General features: G+C 36.5%; 1 protein-coding gene across 1 annotated transcript in view; it reads right to left on the bottom strand.

The window, feature by feature from the left end:
- Positions 1–26216, bottom strand: part of LOC121429613 (probable E3 ubiquitin-protein ligase HERC4) — a 34211-nt gene extending 7995 nt beyond the window's left edge. The window contains exons 1-13 of the mRNA XM_041626732.1: positions 26086–26216; positions 25044–25237; positions 23645–23817; positions 20551–20714; positions 19637–19727; positions 17561–17729; positions 16405–16589; positions 12778–12912; positions 10454–10555; positions 9473–9775; positions 8914–9021; positions 7930–8054; positions 7237–7398 (exon numbers count right to left, since the gene is read on the bottom strand). Coding sequence (XP_041482666.1) covers positions 7237–7398; positions 7930–8054; positions 8914–9021; positions 9473–9775; positions 10454–10555; positions 12778–12912; positions 16405–16589; positions 17561–17729; positions 19637–19727; positions 20551–20714; positions 23645–23817; positions 25044–25237; positions 26086–26141 — 1967 coding nt within the window. The 5' untranslated portion in view covers positions 26142–26216. The remainder of the gene's footprint in view (positions 1–7236; positions 7399–7929; positions 8055–8913; positions 9022–9472; positions 9776–10453; positions 10556–12777; positions 12913–16404; positions 16590–17560; positions 17730–19636; positions 19728–20550; positions 20715–23644; positions 23818–25043; positions 25238–26085) is intronic.
- Positions 26217–26621: the final 405 nt, after the last annotated feature.

Raw genomic sequence — 26621 nt, 5'->3', positions numbered from 1 at the left:
CTAGGAGGACAACTTCCCTAAGGTGAACAAAATCTTTGTCAACTTTCAGTGATCTGTACCACTTATCGAACATCATTTCTTGTTCCCTAGCAAATTCAACATACGTCTGGCCTGATTGTCTTTGCATGTTCCTAAATTTATGTCTGTACGCTTCTGGTACCAACTCATATGCATTGAGAATTGTTTCTTTTACTGTAGCATAGTCACATGATTGCGTTTCAGAGAGTGAAGAATAGACTTTTGCAGCCTTTCCAACGAAAACACTTTGAAGGAGAAGAGTCCAGTATTCTTCGGGCCAATTCAGTCTCTTGGCCACTTTTTCAAATGACACAAAATATGTATCAACTCCCTCTTCATCAAATTTTGGCACAAGGCGAATGTTTTTCGCCACATCAAAGCCTTGGGGAGATTTATCTTTAGTAGAGTTAGTATTTGCATGAACTTTAAGTTTCAACTGGTACTCCAATCTCATCTTCTCCATTTCAATGTTTTCTCTGATTTTCTCTTTCTCCAATTCAATTTTTGCCAGTTGGATCTGAACATCATCTGACATATTGATAGAAGTTTCAGACTCCTCTGTAAGCTTCATGTGACTAGCTAACAAGTCAATTATCTCTGCCTTCTTTAAACCTGGGGCTAGAGATACACCCAAATGATCACAAACTGTTATCAAATCATCTTTCTTCAGTGACTTCAAATGATCATATGACAATTCTGTCATTGCAAGAAATTCTTCAACATCAAATGTAGCCATAGTGAATATACACAAATACAAGCACGTAATAACACAGTACAGTATATTCTAGAACTTTCCAAAATGTTTCCAATTCAAATTGGCTTTTGTTTCAAATTGGCTTTCGTCTCAAATTGGTTTTTAGTTTCAAATTGCCTTGGCTTGTACAAATTTGGTTTTCGTTTCCCGGACAAGCCCCCAAAATTATTTGTTACGATACTGCAACAAATAACAAGTAAATTTGATTTAAATTTCCTTTTTTTTATTACAGGAAATAATTATACATAAATAAAACAAATAATGATCTTACATAAATCTCTTGAAGTGTCCGATGTAAAATCCCGAAGTGATGATACTATATCCAAGTAATAATCCAAATGATAAAATCCCAGTTGACTGGCGAAAATTCACAATGATGGCGATGATGAAACTGATGTTGAAGTCCGATGAATAATAAGAGTCACTGCAACGAGTTGAAATGTCCGTGAAGACGATGTTGATGATGATTAACAGTCAATTTCAGCAATCCATGGGTTGAAGCGTGTTCATTGAACAGGTTGATGATGTTGATGATCTCGATGAGAACTGATAATTTCTCTCTCAAAATAACTGTAAACAGTTCATTGATGGTGGGCAAATAACTCCACACAATATAGATATTCCAGGTGGAAATAAACTGATATGATCTGGTGAAGTGATCTCATATGATGTGATGTGATCTCCTGCTCTCATATGATGTGATGATCAAGTGATCTAATATGATGTGATGATGTCCTTAAAGAAACTGCAGCTATATATACTAAGTTTCAACTAATCTAGAAGCTTCTAAAAAAAGTCACCACCATAGAAGGTTCTAACACCTTCTTCCAAAAGAACATTCTCCTATAATGGAGCAGTCAATAATCCAGAAGACTCTTGAATGACCTCATTGAAATCAAGAGTGTCAATAACATAGCTAAGCCTATTGTTCCTAATCTCTATTCAGAAATAACAATACAACTCCTTGGTCTTTTAAATAGGCAAGGCCTGCATAATAAAAAGACATTCTTGAATGTTCTTTACAATTCTTGGCTAGCCTTAAAGGGAAATAATAGATGGATGTAATTGCTTTTACAATTCTTCTAAAATTGAAAGCTCAAACGATAACTTACCAGTTTGAAGTTTGAGCAGAATTTTATGAGGGAGTTGAGTGAGGAGATTAATTGAGATCCCGCCTCGCACATGCGCACTCATTCTTCGGAGCATCAAAATGTGATCGCTGTTTAAAATATCAGCTTCCTAATGCAGCTGATACGAACGAACATTAGCTTTAAGTCACCACAGACTATTAAAATTAATTTCTCTCAAGAGGGAGGGAGAGGAGGGCAATTAATCTCCTCACTCAACTCCCTCATAAAATTCTGCTCAAACTTCAAACTGGTAAGTTATCGTTTGAGCTTTCAATTTTATTTCGTTCGTCTCGAGAGGAGACTAATTGAGATTTTGTAGCTCAGCGAACACATTTTGAGTTGCACTGTCTGCAAAAGACATGTTTGTGCAGATACAAAGGATATACAGTATGGAACATGTACAAAGCAAATTTGTATATACCTTATTTCAACTTTACTACTGTTGTAGAATTGCTTGCGAAAATTCAGTTGCTTCACTATCAGCAAGAGGTTTATTGTAATATTGCTGGAAGGTTTTTTCTCTTGACCATCCAGCTTGATTCATGATGCTAGAAATAGGCACACTTGCTCTGATTGCTGCCGACGTTGCAGCCGATCTTGTAGAATGTGATTTATACACTGAAGTATCAATCCCGGCGCCTGCTAATGTCACTTTGATCCATCTTGATATGGTCTGTGATGAAACTTTGCCATATGGCTTGGTATAGCTAATGAACAAGCGTCGCTCTAGTCCTCTGATTAGTCCTTTTCATATATGCTCGTAAATATTTAACAATACACAACCTCCTGTCTGATGGATATGCCTTCAACTTCATAGTGAAACCATGGTGACCTGGTCTGCTATGCTTGAGCAGTTCATCTACATGAAAACTCACTGAACTTTGTTTCAGTTCCATCTTATCTAAGTTTAACAAATGTAACGTCTGCACCCTTTGTGCAGAGACTAAAGCTAACAATAAGCAAAGTTTATGTGTAAGCTGCTTTAAACTTAAAGTCTTAGCTGGCGAAAGCCTACGTAGAAATTTCAATGCTACGCTGACATCCCAAGTGTCTTGATAACGTGCTTGTGGAGGTCTGAGGTTAAAGGTCCCTTTAAGAAACCTACAGATAAGAGGTTGTGTCCCCACAGAATGAACACTATTCTCCAGCGTTACATACAAGGATAATGCACTTCTTGCTGCATTCATTGTACTATAACTAGCCTTCTCTCTATGAAACAGTTCTGCTAAAAATTCTAACACAAAGTTAACTGAAGAACGAAGAGGACTTTTCTTCCTGCTTTCACAAAATTTTGTCCATTTTGTCCAATATACTTGGTACTGACGTTGAGTAGACTTCCTCAATGATGCTGTCAACACGTCGGTGATCCCTTCATCTGAGCCTATATTCTCGAAGGGTCCCCTGTTACCCTGCAACACAAAAGGTCAAGGCGATCATAAAGTGGGTGAGGTAAGTTTGTTACAGGTTGTCTAAGGAGGTTAATGTCTCTCCTAAGGAGCAACGGTTCCTCCACAAGGATGCTATTAAGGCATGGGAACCATGATTGTGTTGGCCAGTTTGGAACGACCAAAATGCCCGATGCCCTATCAGACTTGATCTTTTGAATGCATTTAGCCAATAAGCAGAAGGGAGGAAATGCATAAAAATCTAGCTTTCCCCAGTCTAGTGTGAATGCATCAACTGATTCTGCATTTGGATCTGGTAACCATGAAACATATCTTTGTGTTTGTGCATTCAACCTGGAGGCAAAAATATCAATTTTTGGGCTGCCAAATCTTTGGATGACTTTTCTGTATGCTCTTTTGCTGAGCATCCATTCAGTTCTATCATTGAAATTGCGTGATTCATAATCTGCTTCAATATTCTGGCTGCCTGGAAGGTGTGCAGCACTAAGCCAGATATTTCGTTCCATGCACCATTTCCAAATTTTTATGGAAAGCTTGTTACAACTTGGGGATTTAATGCCTCCCATGTTATTTACATAGCACACTGCTGTTGTGTTATCAGATCTAATTAAGATATGAGCATTGGATGTACTACCATGAAAGGATCTCAGCCCTAGATCGATGGCCAAGATTTCTAGATAATTAATTTCATTATTTTGTGCCTTTTCATTTTCAGACTGATTCCACCTTCCCCCTGTATGAACTTGCATATTTGTGGCACCCCATCCATAGCCACTAGCATCCGTGCGGATTTCAAATTTAGGGTTTTCCCTTTTGATAGGAGCAAATGCACTATCTGCATGACTTATCCACCATTCTAGTTCCTGCTTCGACTCGCATGATAGCTCCATAATTCTGTCATAATGCCCTTTATTCTTTTTCAATGCTTCTATTTTTTCTTTCTCCATATTCCTATAAAACAATGGTCCATGCTGGACAGCAGGGAAGGTGGAGATTATCTTTCCGATAACATGTGCGACATGTCGAATTGTGGGTTTTGGTTGCAGGAGTAACTTTTCACATTCTTCCCTGACATTCTGAGCTCTCTCTACTGGGAGTTTAATGGTCATGTCTACTGTATTGAGGGTAAAGCCCAAGAACTGGAGCTCCTGTACTGGTTTTAGTACTGATTTTTCTGGGTGAACTTTAAACCCTAATTCTGAAAATGCCTGCAAAGTGGCATTAATTGCAGACTCAACTTTTTCTTTTGTGTCCCCAATAAGAATTGTATCATCAAGATATCCAAGTACAATATGACCCTTTTCACGTAGTGAAGAGAATACTGGTTTCAACATCTTAGTGAATAACCTGGGTGCAGAGGTTAACCCATTTGGCAGTGCCTTGTATTGCCACTGTTGTCCTTGCCAATTAAATTGCAAGTATTTCCGGAATTTAGAATGAATCGGAATAGAGTAGTATGCATCTTGGAGGTCTACTGAAGCCATGTAAAAATTTTCCGCCAAGAGGCAAATCACAGAATGGATATTATCCATCTTAAAGTGTTGTTTAACCACACATTCATTTAGGTCTGATAGATCCAAGATCAATCTTAGACTGCCATTTTTCTTTGGCCTTGTAAATATGTTGGAAAAATAACCACCCTTGATAAAGGGTGAACTTCTTTCTATTACATTCTTTCCTTCAAGATTTCTCAGTTCAGCTGATATCTTATCTGTTTCTGATCTGTTACGTTTAAATTGATGACATATCAACCTTTCTGGATGTGGTAAACTTGTATCAAATTCTATCTTAAAACCCCTGACAGCTTCCAGTATTGTATGATCGGATGTGATTTTCTTCCAATTATTATAATATTGTTTCAGTCGACCTCCAACAGGGGATGCTTGGTCAGAATTATTTGTGCATGCAATTTTATGATCGTTTGTATAAAACAAAGAATTATTGCTACCTACCTCTTGGGGTATACTGGTAGCTACTTCCGCTGGGGATTCTCTCGGTATCTGCCCTGAGATGCTGGTGGTTTTTTCACCATGGGGGCTTGTGGCTGTCTGCGGCCCCTGATAGGGGCCTTTCTGTCCAAAAAAAGGCCTGTAAGGAGCACCTGATTGTGGTCGATGGTTAGGAGTAGACCAACCTGCAGCTCTGTAACCTTGGCGGGAGTAATCTCCAGCTCTGTAAGGATGGTAATTGGCGTGAGCTCGATAACGGCCACGGCCTGGCTCTGAAGTTTTTACAACTCGTCCAGTAGCTTTCTGCTCTTCGGTCATGTCCTTAACTCGCTTTCCCAAATCGTCCCCAAAAAGGAACTTTGTGACCGGAATAGTTGGTTTGCACAGGTGGCTGTATGCAGCAGTCATGTCAGGCTTTATTTGTTCCTTGCGTAGAGCATTCATTTCGTAATTTGCATTAGACAGCAAGGCCAATGCATCTTGTTGAGATGGAGAAAGGTTGCCTGACGAGATTGAGCGAGTGAAGGCAGTCAAGCCCCTAGTGAGGGACTTCTGTACCCTAGCTAGCTTGAGGTCTCTGCTTCTTGTTGAAGGAGACAGATTCTCCCAAATAACAGGGTTCACTTTAGGTACATCCAAGTAGGGGCAGTTGCTTGGTGGCAAATATTTTATTCCAGTCTCTTCGAGGACTTTCTCCTCCAATTTATTGTTCATCATGAACATTGTTGAGCTAGCTATTTCTTCTTCAAGAGGAGGCCCCTCATCAGATTGGGCAGCAAACTTAGCTGCGAATGTGGGAATCATTTTTGGCAATGTGGATTCCTCTTGGGAAGTACATGTGATGTCATCGTAATCAACATCAACTGGTTGCGTGTACAGCCTTTGGCATGATTGGTACGGATTGATGTCATCATGATCATCAGCTGAGTCCTCATTATGAGCATGTTCAGCGTAATGTTGGTCATAATCTTCCTCCGGCAATGGGAGAGCACCAATGACACGGTTAAGCATGGATTCCAGTTTTGTTAAACGACTGTCAACATCAGCCAAGTTTTTATTTTCATCCCGTGAGTGGGACGACTGCTCCTTTTTTGAAGATGAAACTGAAGCTGGGGGTCCGCTATTGCCGTCTTTAACATTGCTTTGCTTCTTCTTATCTTTCTCTGGTTTCTTAACATACCGTTTATCGATCTTCTTCCCGCTCACGGAGCTCTTGGGCTCATGACTTGTGAGGCTTTTGGAGGTGGATGTGCTCGCGGGGTGCTTAGACCCATGGTGGAGCATCGCCGCCGGAGTTTCGGGGGCCGAGGAGGCTCTCGGTCCGGTCGGAGACGGACTCAAATCCGCCGAATCTTGATCGCGAGCGTTGCTCGAACTCATGATAGAAAACGTAAAAATACGATTCTGAAGTGCAAGAAATTATCACCTTGCCTTGAATAACTTCTGAAAATAGATATGAATAGTCTTTTGAGTAAAAATGCGTCGTATTTCCGAAGAAAAATCGTTTTTTCTGTAAGAGTGCGGCAGGTGTTTGAACCTGCTATTTTGCGATGAAGCGATAATGAGTGCGCATGTGCGAGGCGGGATCTCAATTAGTCTCCTCTCGAGACGAACGAAATAAAATTATTCTTATATGTAACAGTAATAATACTACTGCTACTACTACTACTACTACTACTTCTACTACTACTACTACTTCTACTACTACTACTACTACTACTACTACTACTACTACTACTACTACTACTACTACTGTACTACTACTACTACAGCAGTTGCTTCTGCTGATACCATTGCTGCTGCTGCTGGTACGTTTATAAGTTCTACTACTTCTTCTTCTACTCCCATCTCTTTTACTATTATATCACGTCCCTGCAAATGATTCCAGTTCTAACACTTAGTGAATTAAAACAAAAAAAAATTTCCAACTACATGCTTTTAGTTAACACTTAAAACATGACTGCTTAATTCGTTCTTACACATTTTCTTTAGTGACGTCCACGAGTCGTCCATCATCGAGCTCTATCTCCTCACCATAGCAAATCCCCTGTACCTCTTCCTCCGAGCTATCGAGGAGTTTCTTCATTTGATCCGCGAATTCCTTATCCAGCTTTTCTAATTCCTCCATCTCACTACCAGGACTACATATAGATGATTATGGAAATATAAGACAGAACTTGCATTATTAAAAAGTACGCGAGGCAGGGGCCAGGCCCCAAGTTTTTAAAGAGAGGGTGCTGGTTTATCAACACAAAGACAAAAAAAGTTTTCACCACAAAAAATAATTTTCAGGGGTGCTGCGTACCGGTGTTGGGTGCTTCAGGACAATGACTTCAGAATAAAAAATAATTTCTTCTTTTTAGATAAAGGGAGTAAACTTAAACAAGTACAAGGGTTAATACATTGGTGATAAAAAGTCTTGAATTTTTAAAATAAGCATCGTTTAGATGTATTAGCACAAGAATATGGCATCAATCGTAATGTCTTGCGCAATTTACAACCAAATTTATGAAACAGCTCATTTCAAAAGACCTGTGAGCTCACTTTCTATTTTACGATGCAATAATTTACTTCATTCCTACATGTTGGCATGTTTGGCGCCTGTATCTGTCTGTCAATCTATATGGATATATTGAGAGTTCAATGAAAAGTAGCAAACGACTGATTTTTACCCCTTTCCGAGCAGCTTTGCGTAGAGGACTTGTGGAAAAGCCGGTATGGGTACAAATGCCTTGTTGTACAGTGATAATCCAAGTAGAAGACCACATATCTTCGCATTATCAATGCTCGAGCATTCCTGTCATTTCATTCAAATAAGAACAATTACATCACTTACACAGAAAAATTGAAAAGAAACGAAAATTTCAAGCGATAATAAATTCTTCAAACTATCCGTCTTATTAAATAGCTTTGTGCTTTCAGAGTTGTATATTAGAAATAATCATGTCTACATTACTAATTTGTTTTGTAACAATGTACATTGGCTAACAACTATTGATGATCATGAGGATATGGCAATAGTAAAGATATTTATAATAAAAATAATAAAGATTAAAGTGATATCAATAATAATAATAATGATAGTAATAACTATACTACTACTACTACTAATACTAATACTCTACTACTACTACTACTACTACTACTACTACTACTACTACTACTACTATTGCTACTACTATTGCTGCTACTGCAACTAATACTACTACTTCTACTACTACTACTACTATATTACTACTGTTACTTTTAATACTACTTCTGCTATATTACTTTTTTTACTTCTTCTACTACTACTTCTACTACTTCTACTACTACTATTACTATTATTACTACCCATACTACTCCGACTTCTACTACTCCTACTACAACTACTATTTATTCATTTCTTTCCACTCTTATTTCAGAACGGTAGCCTCTTCAGTTGACTAACTGCTATCACTGAGGGCCCTGCTACTGCTACTACTTCTACTACTGTGTACTACTAATGACAATCATGACGTCCTGTTTGAGAAATGACTTTTGTTTTTGTTGCCCACATTAGATTCCTTTCAATGCCGGCCAAAGGTATGAGCGCTATATAATTATTAAGTTCAGGCAAGTTTATCAAGATTAAGGCACACATATATGAGTTTGTAATGACATAATACTGTACGTACCTCTCGAAACCAGACTTGTGACTGAGTCGGGTCCTCTTCGTCAATATATCGGAAAATATCGTGCTTTTCCGGATCCAGGAGGTCATGGAAAACAAGCCTGAAGAATTCCTGTATATTCAACAACAGAGGCACACGAGACACGGTGCATTTTCGCCGAGTTAAACAAGGATATAATCATTTTATTTAGCCCACTCCACAGCCAGCTTAGCAAAATTAGACATTCAGAATATCATTTTCTGTAATTGTGCATTCATGTATGATTTGTATCCATATATTGATTTATAAATGATTGAATAAAATGAATTGAAATGAAAGAATACTGAAGATATTGTTATATAATCCTTGTTTTTTTTACATTTCAAGACCTCACTATCGATGATTTGAAGTGCAATCGACTTGACGAGACATTTCATGTCGATTTAGAAAAGTATGTCGTTGTGGCATCATATATAGCGAGATCGATGGCGCCATGTCAATAACTTTTCATAAATACACTTCCAAGACCACTTGTGGGTTACCTCACTATTACTTTACTATTCTAGATGTGATCGCTACTCACCAGACTCAACGCTCCTTCGTCAATACCGTCTTCGCCTTCAAAGACGACCATGAGCGGCATCTGACGATCAGTCCTGGGTCTCGTCAGCATCTCTGAGAGTTGCTGCCGTACCCTTCCTCCGAAGATGTCATCCCGATTCACAACAAGGTTAAGGCGTGGAGGAGGCACAAAATTACACGAAACTTCAAACATGTCAGAGATGATTGAGAACTCCAGGGAATTCGGAGAAAGTCCGGGGAATTCTTGTTGAATGCATTGCATTATTCCACGTCGAATAATATCTACTTTAGTTTCCATTGCATTCTGGATTTTTTTTTTTAGATAGAAAGTTGTAAAAAAAAAGTTTCAACACTAAGGCCGAATTCTTTTTTTGTCCTTTATTTATATATTCTTCTTCTTCCTCCTCCTCCTCTAAATAATAATAATAATAATAAAATTATAATAGTGATAACAATGATAAGGATAATAATAATAAATAATGATAATAATAATAAAATGATAGAAATAATGGTGATATTGATGATGTTTATAAGGAACTATTCATAGTATTATAGACGAAAATAATTTTAGAAAAAATAGTGATATCATACAAAAAATAAAAAGGGTAAAAAAATAGTACTGATTGCATGGTATGGGATTTTTAACCCTCATTTTTCTTTTATTCACTAAAGGGACAATTATCGTGTTTTTTATTTTCCCATATTATCTTTCTTCGTAGTGATAAATTTTATCATTACCATTCGCAACTGATTTAATTTTATTATGATATTATGAAATATCGAGGTTTAAGTTTGCACACAATGCCCCCCCCCCCTTTTTTTTTAAGGACTGAATAGCAAACATTTGAGCTCGTTCTACGCACTTGCTTTACAATGTATTGATTATTCAGCGAATTAGCAAAATTGATACTTAAATGCAATGACACAATGAATCATTGAATGTTCATAAGAAATAGCACTTTTTGTTGATTGCTATACGTACCTTTTGCTCTCTCTTGCATCGTGATTCCAACAGGTATGCCTTGGTTTTCAGATCAATAAGGAATGGATATGATATCCAAGAAAATCTCTCAGCTTGAATGAACTTCGAAAGAACAAGCCATATCAGCAGGATTTTATGAAATAAGTTACATGTTTGTCTTCACAACTATTAAGATTATGATAGTTACAAATGATGCTGCATTCAGATTTTTTAACACGAGCACACGTTGGTATTAATAATGCAAATAAAACTTACATTCTTTTGATGCAACATGAAAAATATTCCACAATTTTTGTATGACGTCATATCCATGTTGCTGTTAATAATCGAACAGAATTATTTAAATTCATGCTACTGTTAATAATCGAACGGATTTTTTTTTTTACATGACTGCATTAATGATATTGTTAAATCGAAGTTGAATGGAATGTGCCAACTGAAACGGAGAAAACAAAAGGTTGAGAAAATTACAATAACCAGCATTCCCACTTCATTTCTTATCACAATAAGAGTCGCTTATCGGATATACTAGAATGCAGCACAAAACAAGGGGTATTTAATAGGCCCAATCGTCTTCCTTTGAATTGATAAATCATTACCATGATTATGTCATGTATGTTTTGAGTGTTGCGAAGAGTATACCATTACCATTAATGTCCCCGGTTTCGCATTATGAGTGCATGACGTGTTTGATCTTGTGTTAAAAAGAGCACTGGTCTTTTAAATATTAAGTGATGAACTTTTCCTTAGATTTCGCACCGCACCGCAGAACGAATTCAATGACAAAGTAAATGTATTGAGAATGCAAGTTAAGGACGTTCCACAGTTATGTTTGTGCGCATTATGATCTGAGCATAGTTTACACTCTGCGCGCTGACGTCACAATTGATGAACAGGTGATTAATTAGCTGCGGGTATGAGCTGATTTTTCTCATCTTCTGCACTTTAACTGCAGATCCGATGCGCTATTTCATGAAGCTAAAAATGGAATTATTCCGTGGACCATTCAAAAAATATTCTCTACAATTTCAAAATACTTTACTCTGCAGTGCTGCCAAGAATCACGAATATTACCCCGAGTTTGAATAAATGGTAAAGTGGTTTTGATTTTTTCTTCACATAGATACTAAGCATTCGGCGCAATTTTGGTGTTTTAAAAAGCACATTTGCTCTCATAAAAATGCTGATAGTTTAAAAACAAGCACATGAACCCCTATCTTTTAATGTTTGTACCTCTTAAGTATACCTTCCTCTACAACTCTGCAAATTTTGGTGAAAATGACATGGATTTTGAATAAAGTGCAGCATTTATTGTATGTTTGTAATTTGTTACTGAAATTTTACATTTTTCAGATTGGGATTTTGTTATCTTTTACGCCATTTTTAAGAACTGACAGTGCTGTTAAACTTAAAATTGCAAGCAAATAGCACTCTCTTGCGAAATCTGATGACTTTTTCATGTATTTTGACTGAGTAGCAGAGGTTTAAACTCATTGTAGTAATCTTGGGCGGTCTAAAAATGCCAAAAAAATTTGAATGCGCAATTCTTATTAGGAACATCAATTTGGGTGAACTTTGAAGCTCTATAGCAAAAAATCAAGCACATGGACCTATGTTATTTTTTTGCATGTTTCGAATATTAAGGTTCTAAAGTATCTATGTGCAAAGTTTGGTGAAAATGACATGGATTTCACTTTAACTGTGGAACGTCCTTAAATCACCATGAAAAGCTGAGAGAGTGGGAGGTCATTGTCGAAAATCGGTGAACCGCGACAACAGTTTCGTCCTAAGTTTGGGAGCTGACGACAAATTGCAAATATGCCTTTTGCCCAGATTCCAGGTCCGGACGAATCTGCTATTTTGATTCAACAATTTTCGACAAAGGTGTCTTGGTTGCTTCTTGTCAGGAAAGGTATTTGACATTGTCTTAAGTCCACCGCACACCTTCCGACCCGACCGGTCGCCGACTGGCTTGCGACTGGGTGAGGGGAGATGTGACGTCACAGCTCTTGTCAGCTTGAGCGTCGCAGACCCGTCAGAGACAAGTCGCAAGGAAAATCGGAAGGATTTGACATGTCGAATCCTTATGACTGGATCGCAAGCTCAATCCACCTCAAGCCAATCAGACAGCAGAGTTGCATTACGCGTACTATGATAAGTTAAAAAGCAAGGTGTGTGGTGTCGAGGCTTATGACTGCCTTGCGATTCATCTCCCCTCACTCAGTCGCAAGCCAGTCGCCGACCAGTCGGGTCGTAAGGTGTGCGGTGGCCTTTAGTTCTTGAAAGCGTTCTGCGTCGCAGTGCGAACACTCCAACTGATTTACCGAGAGAAAGTACTTCGAGACTCTCCATCGAGGTTGATGTTGCATGGAGCGTTCCAAATCCTCTTCCAGACCGCTTGCGTTCAGGTGAGTCAGGTAGAATGTTTTAAAATCAATGATGTCGTGCTTGATATTGATCTATTCAATTACAAATAGAAAAAAATTGAATTATGCTATATATATATATATATATATATATATATATATATATATATATATATATATATATATATTTATATATATATATATATTTCACGGTTGAGTCAGGTAGAATGTTTTAACATCAATAATGTTAAAACATTGATATTGATCTATTCAATTATAGAAAAAATTGAATTATGCTATATATATATATATATATGTATATATATGTACATATATGTATATAAATATATGTTGAGTTCATTAAAGGGTGACCCCCGTCACCCTTTAATGAACTCACCCGCCACACCTGACCTCACTTCACACTTAACTTTACTGTCAACAATACGCTATACTTACGGACCCTACGGTAACTATATACTCTATACTTCGTTGCATATTGACTTACTATTTACCTTGCATGTATAATTGATTATTTTTTATGGACTATAATTACTTATCTCCGTAATATATTACATTGCATTGTATTTACCATTGTTATTAGTAGGCCTATATTTTGTATTTAATATATTGGTCTAGATCCTGATGAAGGGCATGTGCCCGAAAGCTTCACGAAGACGGGTATTGACCTTGCTACGGCCCTCTCCATACTACTGATCTCAAATATATATATATATATATATATATAAAATATCATATAATTATATTAATAAGTTAGGGAAACAATCAAGAGTGGGATGGTCCTGAGAGTCGCGTCTGCTTTACGCGATTCAATATAGTATCAGCGCTGAGTTAGGAAGAAGCTAAGATGAATATTTATTCATAAAATAACATTAATGTGGTAGTAAAATACTTATTCATAAAAACACCAACAAAATACTAAGTTCATTGACCCTAAATGACCTATGATCTTGATCATATGACCCGAAATTCAGAAGAAATGATCAGTGATAATTGACAACCCTCATGTCTATGTGTCATGCTATAGACCCATTCACTTTTAAGGTTATGTTTCACCTTGGTTTACAAATGGCCACTGGCCTTAATCATGTGAGTCAGGGTGACCAGATTTCACAAAATGAAATACGGGACATTTGACAAACGAAGATCAACAAAGAAGCCCACACAAAGTATAAGACTTGTGAAAAATCTAAAGAATTGGAAGAGAAGGTGAACGAGAGAATAAAGGAGAAAGAAAAGAGATGATTGATAAGGAAAGAAAATAAAGGAAAACAGAAAAAAAATAACATAAAGTTTGAATAAAAGAAGGATGAAAGAAATAACAAAAGAGATAAAATATAAGGTTTTCGTCATTCTTTGAAATTAATATAGAAAGAAAGAAAAAAAAAAAAGAAAGGAAGATGAATGAATGTCTGAAAGACAAAATAAAGGAGAGAATTATAGGGAAAAGGTATAAAAGAAAAAGAAGAAGGGAAGAAATAATGAAGGAAATAAACATGTTTCCTTCATTCTTTGAAAGAAAGAAAGAAGAAAACTGGAGGAAGGAAGGAAGGAAGGAAGGGAAAGCTAGAAAGAAAGAAACAAAACAAAGAAAGAATAAGGGAAAAAATAAGGGAAAAAATAAAGGAAGAAAGAGCGGAAGGGAAGAATGAAGGGAGGAGAGAACGCAAAAAATAGAAAATAATGGGAGGAGAGAAAGAAAAAAAAAGAAACAGGAGACGAAGAGAGAAGGAATTTAAGCCAAGGTAATTATAAGGAAAGAAAGAATGAAGGAAATAAAAAAGGATATTTGATAAAGAAGGAAAGTAAGAGAAAGAAGGAAAGAAAGAAAAATTAACAGAGAGAGAGAAAAGAAAATTCTAGGAAAGAAAGAGAGGAAATAAAGATAGATGGAACAAAAAGGGCAAGCAGAAAAGATAGGGTATATATAAAAGAAAGAAAAAGGGAAAAGTTCAAACTTCAACTAAACAAAAAATCCGATCATCTAATAAAAATCACAATTTTATTTGGTGTTTTTTAAATGTATTTTTAAAACTTAAAAAATAAAATGTTTTAGAAATTAATAAAATTTCAAAGTGAAACATATTGTCAAACTTAAAAATTAGGTGAAACATCGCGGCATCGTACACACCAAGACCCAAAACGAAAGCTGAAACAACTAGATCTATGAAAAGTCAATAACTTGTTCCTCCGATTACATCTCCAAATCATTAATCTGAGAATCCATAGTATAATTATAAGAATTTCCCGCCGATTTTGTGATTATTTTGGTGGAAAAACTGTTTATCATGTGAGATTGTTTGCACCATTGAGAATTTGCTTCGATCCTACATGCCTAGCTAGTAGCCTGCCACACACAGGCTGGAGGCCAGTTCGTTTGCAATGTATTGGGTTAGCAAGAAATCACCGCAGAACTTGCAAAAGTTTACAGTTATCGATTTAATTGTTGTCCCTGCTTCGTCAGCTGTTGGTTATTTAATGAAAATTCGTCACTTTTAAAACTACATTTTGTTCAATATTCTGAAATACGGGACAAATAGGCGTCCCGGGAAGGGTTTGTCGGGACGCCGGGACACATGAGCAAAATACGGGACAATTCCAGGAAATACGGGACGTCTGGTCACCCTGATGTGAGTTGAAGCTCGTGCAGGATGACCAGTAATACCTGATTAGCCTTATGTTCAAGTTTCAAGAATTGGTTAACAAATGACCAATGGCCTTAATCATGTGACCTGAAGCTCGTGCAGGATGATCAGTGATAGTTGATTAGCCGTAAGATCAAGTTTCAAGAATTGGATCCAACTTTTAATGTTATGGTGACATTTAAAAAAAAGTATCCCTTACACAATCTAAATTCTAATTGACATAGATGACATTTGACCTTAGTCATGCGACCGGAAACCCATTCAAGAAAGTCACTTAAAATTCAAACGTCAATACCCAAAGCATGGTCAAAGTTAATTGACCTTAAATGACCTAAGACCTTGGCCATGTGACCTGCATGAAACTCATGCATAATGATCAGTGGTACCCTTATGCCCTAGTTTCGTAAAACAAGTCCATTTACTTTCTAAGTTACAATATTTCAAAAACTTAATCTTAGTTAAGTTCTAATGCTAATACCACAACAAGGTCAAAACTCATTGACCCTAAATGGCCTTTGATCTTGATCATGTTACTTGAAACTCAAGTTTCATGAAACAGATAAATGTAGTTTTAAAGTTATTATGGCACTTCAAAAACTTTGCCTCGGTTGAGATTTCAATGTTGATACCCCCAACATGGTAAACATTTACCGACCTAAATAACCTTTGACCTAATCATGTGACCTGAGACTCGTGAAGGGAAATGACGATGTCGTTATTGTTGTTGCTGCTTAAGTTTAAGGGCGTTCATTAAAATATATATTTACACCTTTTCTGATTCTTTTTCTCTGATATTTTAGCGTTATGGTATTTTTTCAAGATTGGCGTTCTTTTAATTAACTTTTAGAATTATTAGTACATTTGAAAAAAATACCCCTAAATTGTCAAAGTTCATTGACCCTGAAATAATTAACAACTTTACCTCGTGAAGGCATTGTAGAACGTTGAGGTACGTCTTGAAGTTGTCCTGTTCATTCGCTTGGAGAACACTGTTTTCTGCGAGCATGCTGATAGCTCCCCGATAGGTAGCCACTGTTCCGTGAAAGGACGCGGGTTCGTATGCCCACCACCTTTCCAATCGACTTAAGACGTTCCGTTTGCCGTGACCTTCGCATGAAATACAAATAAAATCACTTCTTCATCAATTCTTGATCTACAATGTAATCTGGGATGTGGGTCAATTGTCGATACACACTACTCTGCTTGAGTGTTGAATCCGCAAGCAGGGTCGAACGCTGCGAAGAGGGCAACTGTGATCGCGCTTAAATTGAAACAAAAAATGGGGAATTCGACACGGCCCGTGGATCACAAACGGGAGTAGATAGAATAGACGTCGCAGATGCGGGAAATATGCTGTGTTTTTTATCTATAGGTCATCATGGTCTTGGAAGTTCGACACTGTTCTCTGTTTACACACGAGAAATGGGCGAGTCTGACTCGGCTCGCGGGTCATACTGATCGCGTTTACACAGCAATAAATTGCCGTGTTGAGCACGGGCTGCGTGTCGAACCTCCGCGCGCCGAGTCACTGTGTAAACACGGTAATAATCGGCAAATTGCCTATTATGATTGCTTATAGGCCCTAATGCACTTTGAAGCCCAACTGGAAAGGGGTCTATACAGAATTGTCGCATAAATTATTCATTCATCTTTTTATTTAAAAAGGTTTAAATTCGTGTGGGGAATGTTGCACTTTGTCTTCAAACATGTCAAACGAAATCTCCAGAAGCCGTTGCATTTAGACAAGGCCCCTTGTCAGATATGACGCGTTCATCAGAAACCGAGCGAGTAGTAAAGGAAAGATTAATATGATATTGAACAAACCCGGGTGAAAGAGCCATTCACTGTGCCTTTGGGAACCTGAATTGCAGCTCAAGTCGCTCGATTTTGCATTCACCCGCATTTCGTCGGTGCACCGGACGGTTCGTCAAGCTCTCTTCTTCAACCGCTGGTCTCCTTTCAGCCAGTATACTTGCCGAAGAATATAGCTAAGTCGAGAGGTGTTATCAAAATGCTTCATAAGGTTCGTATAATCCCTCCCTACTTCATACCATTACCGTAATTCTAATTATTATTACCAGATATCAACAATTTTCCTAGAGCGGTCAAAACCTTCCGGCACCACGGAAATTGAGGATAGTGAAAAATAGGGCACTCGAGAAGAATGAAGAAAAATTGAAGGTCCATATCGGTCAGCTGTTCAAGTTGGATGGTTCTGCACATGTCATTGGTTACGACTTCAGCTATCTGTAACATAAAAGAGAGAATCAGAGAGAGAGAAAGGAGTTACAGAAGAAAAAAAAACGAAAAGCATTGGAAAGAAAGAGAGAGGGTGGGAGAGGTAATAACCGGGGAGGGGGGAGGGGATAAGAACAAATCGTAAGAGGATTTCATAGGTAAGAATAGTGAATAGTCATGGACTTGATTTGAATAAATAGAACAAGCTCTGTATCGTTTGGTTACAGTCTGAATACTGTTGCATAAAGGGTCGTCAAACAATGTCGACTGGGCTTAACCGCCGATAGAGACGATTAATAGACCTCCACTCACCTCTTTGCATGAGTGAACATTACGCAATACCCCAAATATGTAAGAGTCAGTGTCAAGATTAAACGTGAAGGTGATACTACAACAGGCCTCTTTGACAGATCGACAGACCAGTTACAAAACATCAAATAAGTAAGTGCCTGCCACTCGAACTACATTTATATATTAGTACTATAGTATTTTTTGCATACTAAGAATTTGCAGAAATAGCAGTATGCATGTGGTGTATAGTAGATTATTATTATTCATGTTATTGTTATTTTTATTATAAGTAGTAGTATAAATAGAAATAGAAGTAGTAGTAGTAGTAGTAGTAGCAGCAGTAGTATAGTAGTAGTTGTATAGTAGTAGTAGTATTAGTAGTTATATGACAATGTAACTGTAATAATCGTCGTCTGTTTCTGTTAATAGTAACTCCCATCCGCAAAAAATGTTATTGGATACATATCTTGTTTTATATTAAAAAAATGCTTAATTTATCTATTTTTTTCAGATCGTAATATAAAAAACATTGAGCTCGCATACAGTGGAAGATACCAACATCCTGTTAAAAATGACAAAAAGTGCTTAGAATGTTCCATTCTTAAGTCTACACACCACCAAAATAAAAATTCGAGTTTGTATACTCTATTAAAAATGTGCCAGTTTTGGTTAGGAGTCGGAGTGTCGAAAATGTTTACCTCTCGTATCGCAGTTCTATAGATACTCATCCTTAACATGATTACAAACGGTGCTTTGAACGTGTTTAATTTCAAGTTTTCAGGTCATAATATAAGTATAGTTCGCGCTTTGGGTTCGCCTATAGTTTAATTAAAAACCCATATCATGTCCAAATTATAAAAGGTGGTTGGAATGTCCCGTTTTAAGGTCTAAATCGACAAATTTAGTCAGCGTTTAGCGGCCGATCAGGGAAAATGTGGAGGAAATTTTCTTTCAGCCCACCTAGTGGCGATCGAAAGCTGGATGCGAAATTCATAAAAGGTTCAATATTTACAAAATACAGCCCCCGTTGAAAAAAATCCTTGCTACGGGACTGTTTATATATATATATATATATATATATATATATATTTATTAAGTTCTCCAAACGGTTAAAGAGAAAGTTCTTGTAAAAATAGCAGAAAAATAATGCTATAAAAGATAATGGTGAAGGCTTAAGAAAAATCCATTGTAAATAAAAAAAAAATTATTAAAATCATTTTTTTAATTCGTGACACAATATGAGAGCAGCTTCCCAGACGTCGTTTATTAAAATAATCGATGGAATTTCATATTATATACAAATGAAAATTATTTCACTTTTGCAAGAAAAAAATCTTTAGGTCATTATGAACTATTAAAAAAAGAATTACGCGTTTGATATTGCATAATTATGGGACAGTTGCTTATATACGACGTCAAAAAGCAAAAGCCTCAATTTCTAATAAGTTCCTTAATCTTTGATGGGTTTTCCTCAAAACTTCACGAATATTATTCATTACTTTTTTCTTGTATATATTATTCACAACAAACTTTTCTTCGGGGTGAACTTGCCCTTTAATAAAAGGCCGATTATTTTTTAAATTTTCCCGACTTTGATTCATCTAAACCATAATAGGGCATATTACCCATTCAAGAAGTATCTCCTTCGAGGCGATCAGTTTGAAAGCCTTCCTTGCCGCCTCCAAATCAATATCCAGGTCGTCATCGCCATGTGGCCTAAAAAAATGACATTGAAAAATTGATAAATGCTATAGGTTGACCCTCAGATCTTGATTATTATTCACTAGCATCATTGGATTTATTTGACTGGACGCGGGTTTTGAAGTTTAACCAATATTTTTTGTCACTCAGGGCTAAATAAAATCTCTGATTGTAATAACTTTTCTGGGAAGGGTTGATGTTCTATTCATTCTTGATATAATAAAAAAAATATTATGTTGGTTGTTTTTAGACTTATTCAAGTTCCGACTTCAACGACATCATGGACCTTTACAGGGCCGACCCTGTTTAATTCTTATCCACGGAGTGAAAGGCAGACGCCAGTGGCCACCTCCAGCATATTCAGGGGAAACCTAAAACAGTATCTCTTGATTCCTCATGACCGACAACCAAAAGATCAATCCTCATGAATCCTTGTTCTTCTCTTACTCTAATTTGCTCTAAAGCGCATTGAGCATTTAATTAGATGGAGAGTGTACCATCAAATTCAATGGCCCGAATTCACAAAGGTGGTTTTTAAAACCAGCGGTTGAACCTACGGTTCATGCAAATTTCCTGTATAAATTACAATTTTTTTACCGTGTGTATTTAAAAAAATGTTCAATGCAGATGCGCACTTTTGTCACAGTGCCCCAATTTGACGCCTTTTGCCGTGTTTATCCCCGCTATTTCATTCAGGAGTCAACTCTTCAAACAGTGGACTTGTGAATGAAATAGCGTACTTTACCTTTATCAATTCGATGTATTATCATTTTCGTCATTATTTTCATTCGAAGAAATCAATTATATTATGTAAAATAGAATCAGCTTTTAATGTTACCCTGCCATTGGGAAAGATGCATTCAAACATGCCGGTGATGAGAATATCATCCTCGCTTCTTTGATTGGCTCGCTGCTGCTTGTTTCCATTGGGATGTTTTCGTCAACCTCACTCAAACTCTGGAGCAGTTCATTTGAGAGAATTGGCATCTCATTTTGACAGTCCTGAAATATGAGTTTTATTTAAATAAAGATTTTTTTTTATTTACCAAGATTAAAACAGATACATATAAAATTACAACATAGTATATCCATGATGAAATTACATTGAAGTGATTGCTTGGCTAATGCAGCTACTGTAAGCTACTAAGTCGCAACTTTTCGACAGAGGGATCCAGTTGATTAAAATAAACAAGATAATGTAGGATGGTTATTTTGTCATTTTGCTATTTTGTTTATTTCCTTTATTCTTCAGCTGTTGTACATTTCTGTTCTGTCTAGACTTTAGTTCATTTGCATTTCTTTTCAGCACTGCCCTTGCAGTCTGAACTCAGGTTATTTGAGTTTAATGATATTCAGTTGTCATTCATTCATTCTTCTCTGAATGCCTTTCCTCCAATTCTCTTTTGTCATCTTCATTCCTTCTCTATTCTCTCTTCAGGTGTTCCACTCATTCCATCCCTCACCTGACTCCTTAGTTCTACTTCCATTATTACATAATCACCAGACATCTTTGTCATCTTATCTCTTTCCTTATTGGTTTATCTTATGAATTGGGTTCTTACATTTTAGTTCGATCCTTCCATTTTCTTTACTTTGATTGGTTGTTATTTCTGATTTAAATATTTATGTAAATTATAGAATGATTTGATTTTAGCTGAGGCAAAGCAGCCCAGATATTAAACAGTGCACTACCAGACTTCTTCGGTTACAGTTCTATTTATTTGCGTCTTAGTTTCACTATTTCCCCTTCAGTTTGATAATTGAGTTTGCTGACTTAGAACTTTATTTTCAACTCTAAACATATAATTTTTCTCAACCTTACAATAACATTAGTAGGGGTCATATTAACGAAAGCTTAAAGAACATTTCCCCAAGAATAGCATTTTTCTTTTCCTGTGACAAACAAGCATCTTCTCATTGCAAGGTCAATATTATTGTGGCGAGTAATGGATCATGATGGCTTAAAATGCATTTCATTCAATCGTGTATGAGATAATGTGTCTCATAATAAACTTAAAGGACAAGTTCACCCTAACAGAAACTTGATTTGAATTGAAAGAGGAAAATCCAACAAGCATAACATTAAAAATTTCATCAAAATCGGATGTAAAAAAAGAAAGTTATGACATTTTGAATTTTCGCTTGATTTGACAAAAAAAATTATATGCACATTCTGGTCGGTATGCCAATGAGGGTACTGATGACGTCACCAACTCAATATTTCTTTTTTATTTTATTATATTTCAGGGGTGGATTTGACTTTTCAATGCACTTTGCTGTGAAATAGTGCTAACCATTATGGGAAATACCAACTTAAGCTTTTTTTTGTCATGTAGAAATCGGATTGATGCTGCTCCCATGTAATATCAAATTGTCAACACTGAGAAAAAAAATAAAAACTCTGTTCTTCGTTAGATTTCCGCCTACAGAATGGATAAATCAAGGATTGAGAGCAGGAGGTATTTACTGTAATGAAACGGTGGGAGATGATCTTCAAAAATCCATAAATAAAATTAGTTCATTGAGAAACCCGGCCTTTATTTTCTGGTCTTAAAGGAAAATGAAACCTTTGGAACAAAATAGCTTGTGTGAAAACAGAAAAATCAAAGAATTAGGTCAATCAACACAAGTTTGAGAAAAATCAGACAAGTAATGAGAAAGTTATGAGCATTTGAATATTGCGATCACTAATGCTATCGAGATCCTCAAATTGGCAATACGACAAAGATGTGTGATGTCACCATAGAGATGTATAATTAGTAATACATCTCTATGGATGTCACTTGTAAACAACTCGACCCATTACTTTAGCATATATTTCACTTAAATTGCCTCTTTTATTATGTCTGTCAGTAGATCATGTGTTCTTTCTACAGGAGGGCATGACATACAGTTATTTAAAAAATACATCATGGATAAAGAGTTCATATCATCATAAGAAAAACTAAAAAGAGACATTTGGGGGTTATTTTATAGTCCATCAAAGGGAAAGTTGCATATTCTTGCCGAATTGAGGATCTCCATAGCATTAGTGATTGCAATATTCAAATGCTCATTACTTTCTCATTATTTGTCCAAAAATTTTCTCAAACTTTCGTTGATCTGTCTCTTTGATTTCTCTTTTTTTTCACACAAGCTATCTTGTTCTAGAAGTTTCATTCTCCTTTAAGGATTGAGAGCAGGAAGTATTTATTGTGATGAAAGGGTGGGAGATGATCTTTAAAGGGGTGGTCTGGGCTAAAAAAATGTTCATAGTCTAGTAGATAGAGTAAAATTCACTGAGCAAAATACCGAAAATTTCATCAAAATCGGATAACAAATAACAAAGATATTGAATTTTGAAGTTAAGCAATATTTTGTGAAAACAGTTGTCATGAATATTCTTTAGGTGGGCTGATGATGTCACATCTCCACTTATTCTTTTGTATTTTATTACATGAAAATAGGTGTATTCCTCCAAGAACTAGAAAAATTGGACTGACAACTGATTTAGTGCATTAGATATTTATTGCTGCAACTTATTTTATTATAAGGGAGACATATTATTCACACAAGTATGAAATAATGACAACAACATAATGATTTTATGTAATAACATAAGAAAACGGAAAGTGGAGATGTGACATCATCAGCCCACCTAATGAATATTCATGACGACTGTTTTCACAAAATATTGCTAAACTTTGAACTTCAATAACTTTATTATTTGTTGACCGATTTTGATGAACTTTTCAGTATTTTGCTTAGTGAATTCTACTCTATCTATTAGGCCATGAACATTTTCAGCCCGGACCACCCCTTTAAAAATCCATCAATAAAATTAGTTCATTGAGAAACCTGGCCTTTATTTTCTGGTCTTAATGATCGTTCGTCACATTTGCTTAGCGCCCTTTGGCTCGATGCATTTCAAGGTAGAAATACATCACCCCTACCTTCGTTGAACTTGAGGTCAGCATGTAGTTTTGGAAGAATTGCGTGAAGAAAGAAGGGAGCGGGGGTATGAGCCAAGTCAACCAACGACCCACGGGACCAGATTCAGAACCACTACACCGCAACACTTTGTCATGCAATATGACGTAGAGTAGCCTCCTTTCACTATTGTTTCCTGATTGGTGAATATTAGAAAGAAATAGTGTCAGTATGTCTGAATGCATTTATCTTCATAGCCATATAATTGTTAAAAATAATTTTTTTTGTCACACCATTGTCACCGACGAAGACTTTGCCTTTCATTTTTAAAAGAGCTCCGTTTCAAAATGTATGATTTCAATTTATTCTTATTTTATATATATATATATATATATATACATATGTGTGTGTATTTATTTATTTATAACTCAAATAAGACAAGTGCAAAACACCATGTAAAGAGTGTTCACTATTATGTACTGGAGCAATAGAGTGAGGGGGACCAGCGTTCTTGCTGTTCCTACAAAACAGAACTGTAGTGCATGAAGTTACACTAATTTATACATTTATGTTTATATATATATATATATATATATATATATATATATATATATATATATATATATATAGATAGATAGATAGATAGATATAGATATATATATATATACATGTATATACGTGTATATCAAAGTTACTTGAAAAAACGTGGAGATGAAAGCTACTTCGTGTATAGCCTCTAGTCAAGAAATGAAAAAAAAATCTTTCGTTAAAGGTCAAGTCCACCTCAGAAAAATGTTGATTTGAATCGATAAAGAAAAAATCAGACAAGCACCATGCTGAAAATTTCATCAAAATCGGATGTAAAATAAGAAAGTTATGACTTTCAAAGTTTCGCTTATTTTTAACGAAATAGTTATATGAGCGAGCCAGTTACATCCAAATGAGAGAGTCGATGATGACACTATTTGTTTTTTTATTGTTTGAATTATACAATATTTCAATTTTTACAAATTTGATGATTAGGACCTTCTTGTCTGAAGCACAAAATGTTAAAATAATGGAATTCCACGTGTTCAGGGAGGAATGAAACTTCATTTCACATGACATTGACGAGAAAATAAAAATATTTTATATAATACAATAAAAAAGAAATAATGAGAAGTGATGTCATCAGTTCCCCATTTGCATATTGACCGAGATGTGCATATAACTGTTTTGTGAAATGAAGTGAAACTTTAAAATGTCATAACTTTCTTATTTTACATCTGATTTTGATGAAATTGTCTGTGTTATGCGTTTTGACATTTTCTCTTTTTATTCAAATCAAGTTTTTGTTGGGGTGGGGGAAAAAATCTCCAAAATTATATATTTAGCACTTATTAAGCATGCTAAGATAAGGGCGTAAAAGACATATTAAATTACCGATTTTTGGAATCTTAAACAGTTTGATATCGATATCATCATGTCCTGGTGGCCATTCTGGAAGCGCTTTGGATCTGAAAGCATCCCTAAATGTTGTTTCCTCTAATGAATCAAGTCGCGGGCATTCAGAAGCTTTGCTAGTGTCCAGAAGAAGCGGCTTTCCGCCTGACTGATGGATCAGGAACGTATGCCGACTACAGGAGCAATAACAATATTAATATCATAAGGACGATTATCAATGGCGGGTCCAGGTGGGGCTCATCCGGCCCTAGTCTAGATCTGGACGTTTGTAAATATTTGTTTGGAAAGCTCTGCACTCACTGCGCGTGCGCACACCACACACAGACCCATACACCCCCACGGTGTGTGTGTGAGGGTGGGGGTGTATGTGTTTTCCAAACAAATAACTACAAACGTCCAGATCTAGACTTATCCGGCCCGTGCCTGCCTCCCCCTCCCTTTTAGATTGACTTGATGATTATAAAATTTCATATTTCCCACTTTTTCTTTTTGTTTTCTCTTCTACTTTCTTGGTCGTGGTATATTTTCGGGGCTTCTCGTAAGGGGGAGGGGTGGTCCTCGAGACTAAAATTTTAAGTATACATTTAGCTTTACTGCTACAATAACACTAGGTATAATACATGTAATTGATAAAACAATATTGCGAACTGAAACTTGAAAATTTACCTGAAAATTAGCCATTTTGAGGACTCTTGAAGAATTAGATGGTTATTTTGCCTTTGTACACGGTCTCTTTTTTGCATTTCGTATCTCGACGGTTAAATAAAATGTTTAATATGCACTCTTGAAATGTTGGTCAATATTCTGTCCACACAACAAATGGTTAAAACTTTTATGGTAGTTATGCTTTGGGTGGAAGCTACACAGAATGTGTTGAGAACTACACAGAGATAGATAAATTTTTGAACCAATTGTTGTGTGGACAGTATCTTGCCAAAAATTTTACGGGCGTGTCGACTTTGCAAGATAAATTATATAAAAGTGGCACATTACAGTTTTGGTGGTTTGTTTAATACAATACCCAGATGATGTTAAAGATGAGAAGCAGCAATCACTGTCTGTTCGTTCCTGACTCATCTCTGGTTTAAACCTCTGTCGGACTGAATGAATTTTCGCACCCTTCCAAAATACCTCCAGTTCGCCGGTCTGGGTTCAATACAAATAAGAAAATGGCGGAAAATGTGAATTAATGCCGTCTGTCGTTTTTCTTTGATTCAACATTTATACAGGGGCGGAGTGTAAAGTGACAATGGGGGCAGCACGTGTAAACTTTGAAAAAAAACTCGAAAGCGGGGGAGAGAAGCGACCGAGCTTGTCATTGAGGCGCTTTTGCACTTTTGCATTTTGTTAAGTAAAATTGATAGATTTTGTGCATACTTTTGGTGAATTGTGAAAATCTGCAGTATAAATTTCAATTTTCAAAATGTCGGGGGGGGGGGGCAACTGTCCCTGCCACCCCCCCCCCCCCACTGCATACGGCCATGATCTTAAAACAGAAAAAATTGCTAATCTACCCCACTCACATGACTTGTGAAACTTAAGGCACGTAAGATTACT

Source organism: Lytechinus variegatus, chromosome 16, assembly GCF_018143015.1.
Source record: "Lytechinus variegatus isolate NC3 chromosome 16, Lvar_3.0, whole genome shotgun sequence".
Classification (NCBI taxonomy): Eukaryota; Metazoa; Echinodermata; class Echinoidea; order Temnopleuroida; family Toxopneustidae; genus Lytechinus; species Lytechinus variegatus.
Note: the sequence above shows the minus strand (reverse complement) of the source record. Positions and strands in the feature narration are given on the sequence as shown.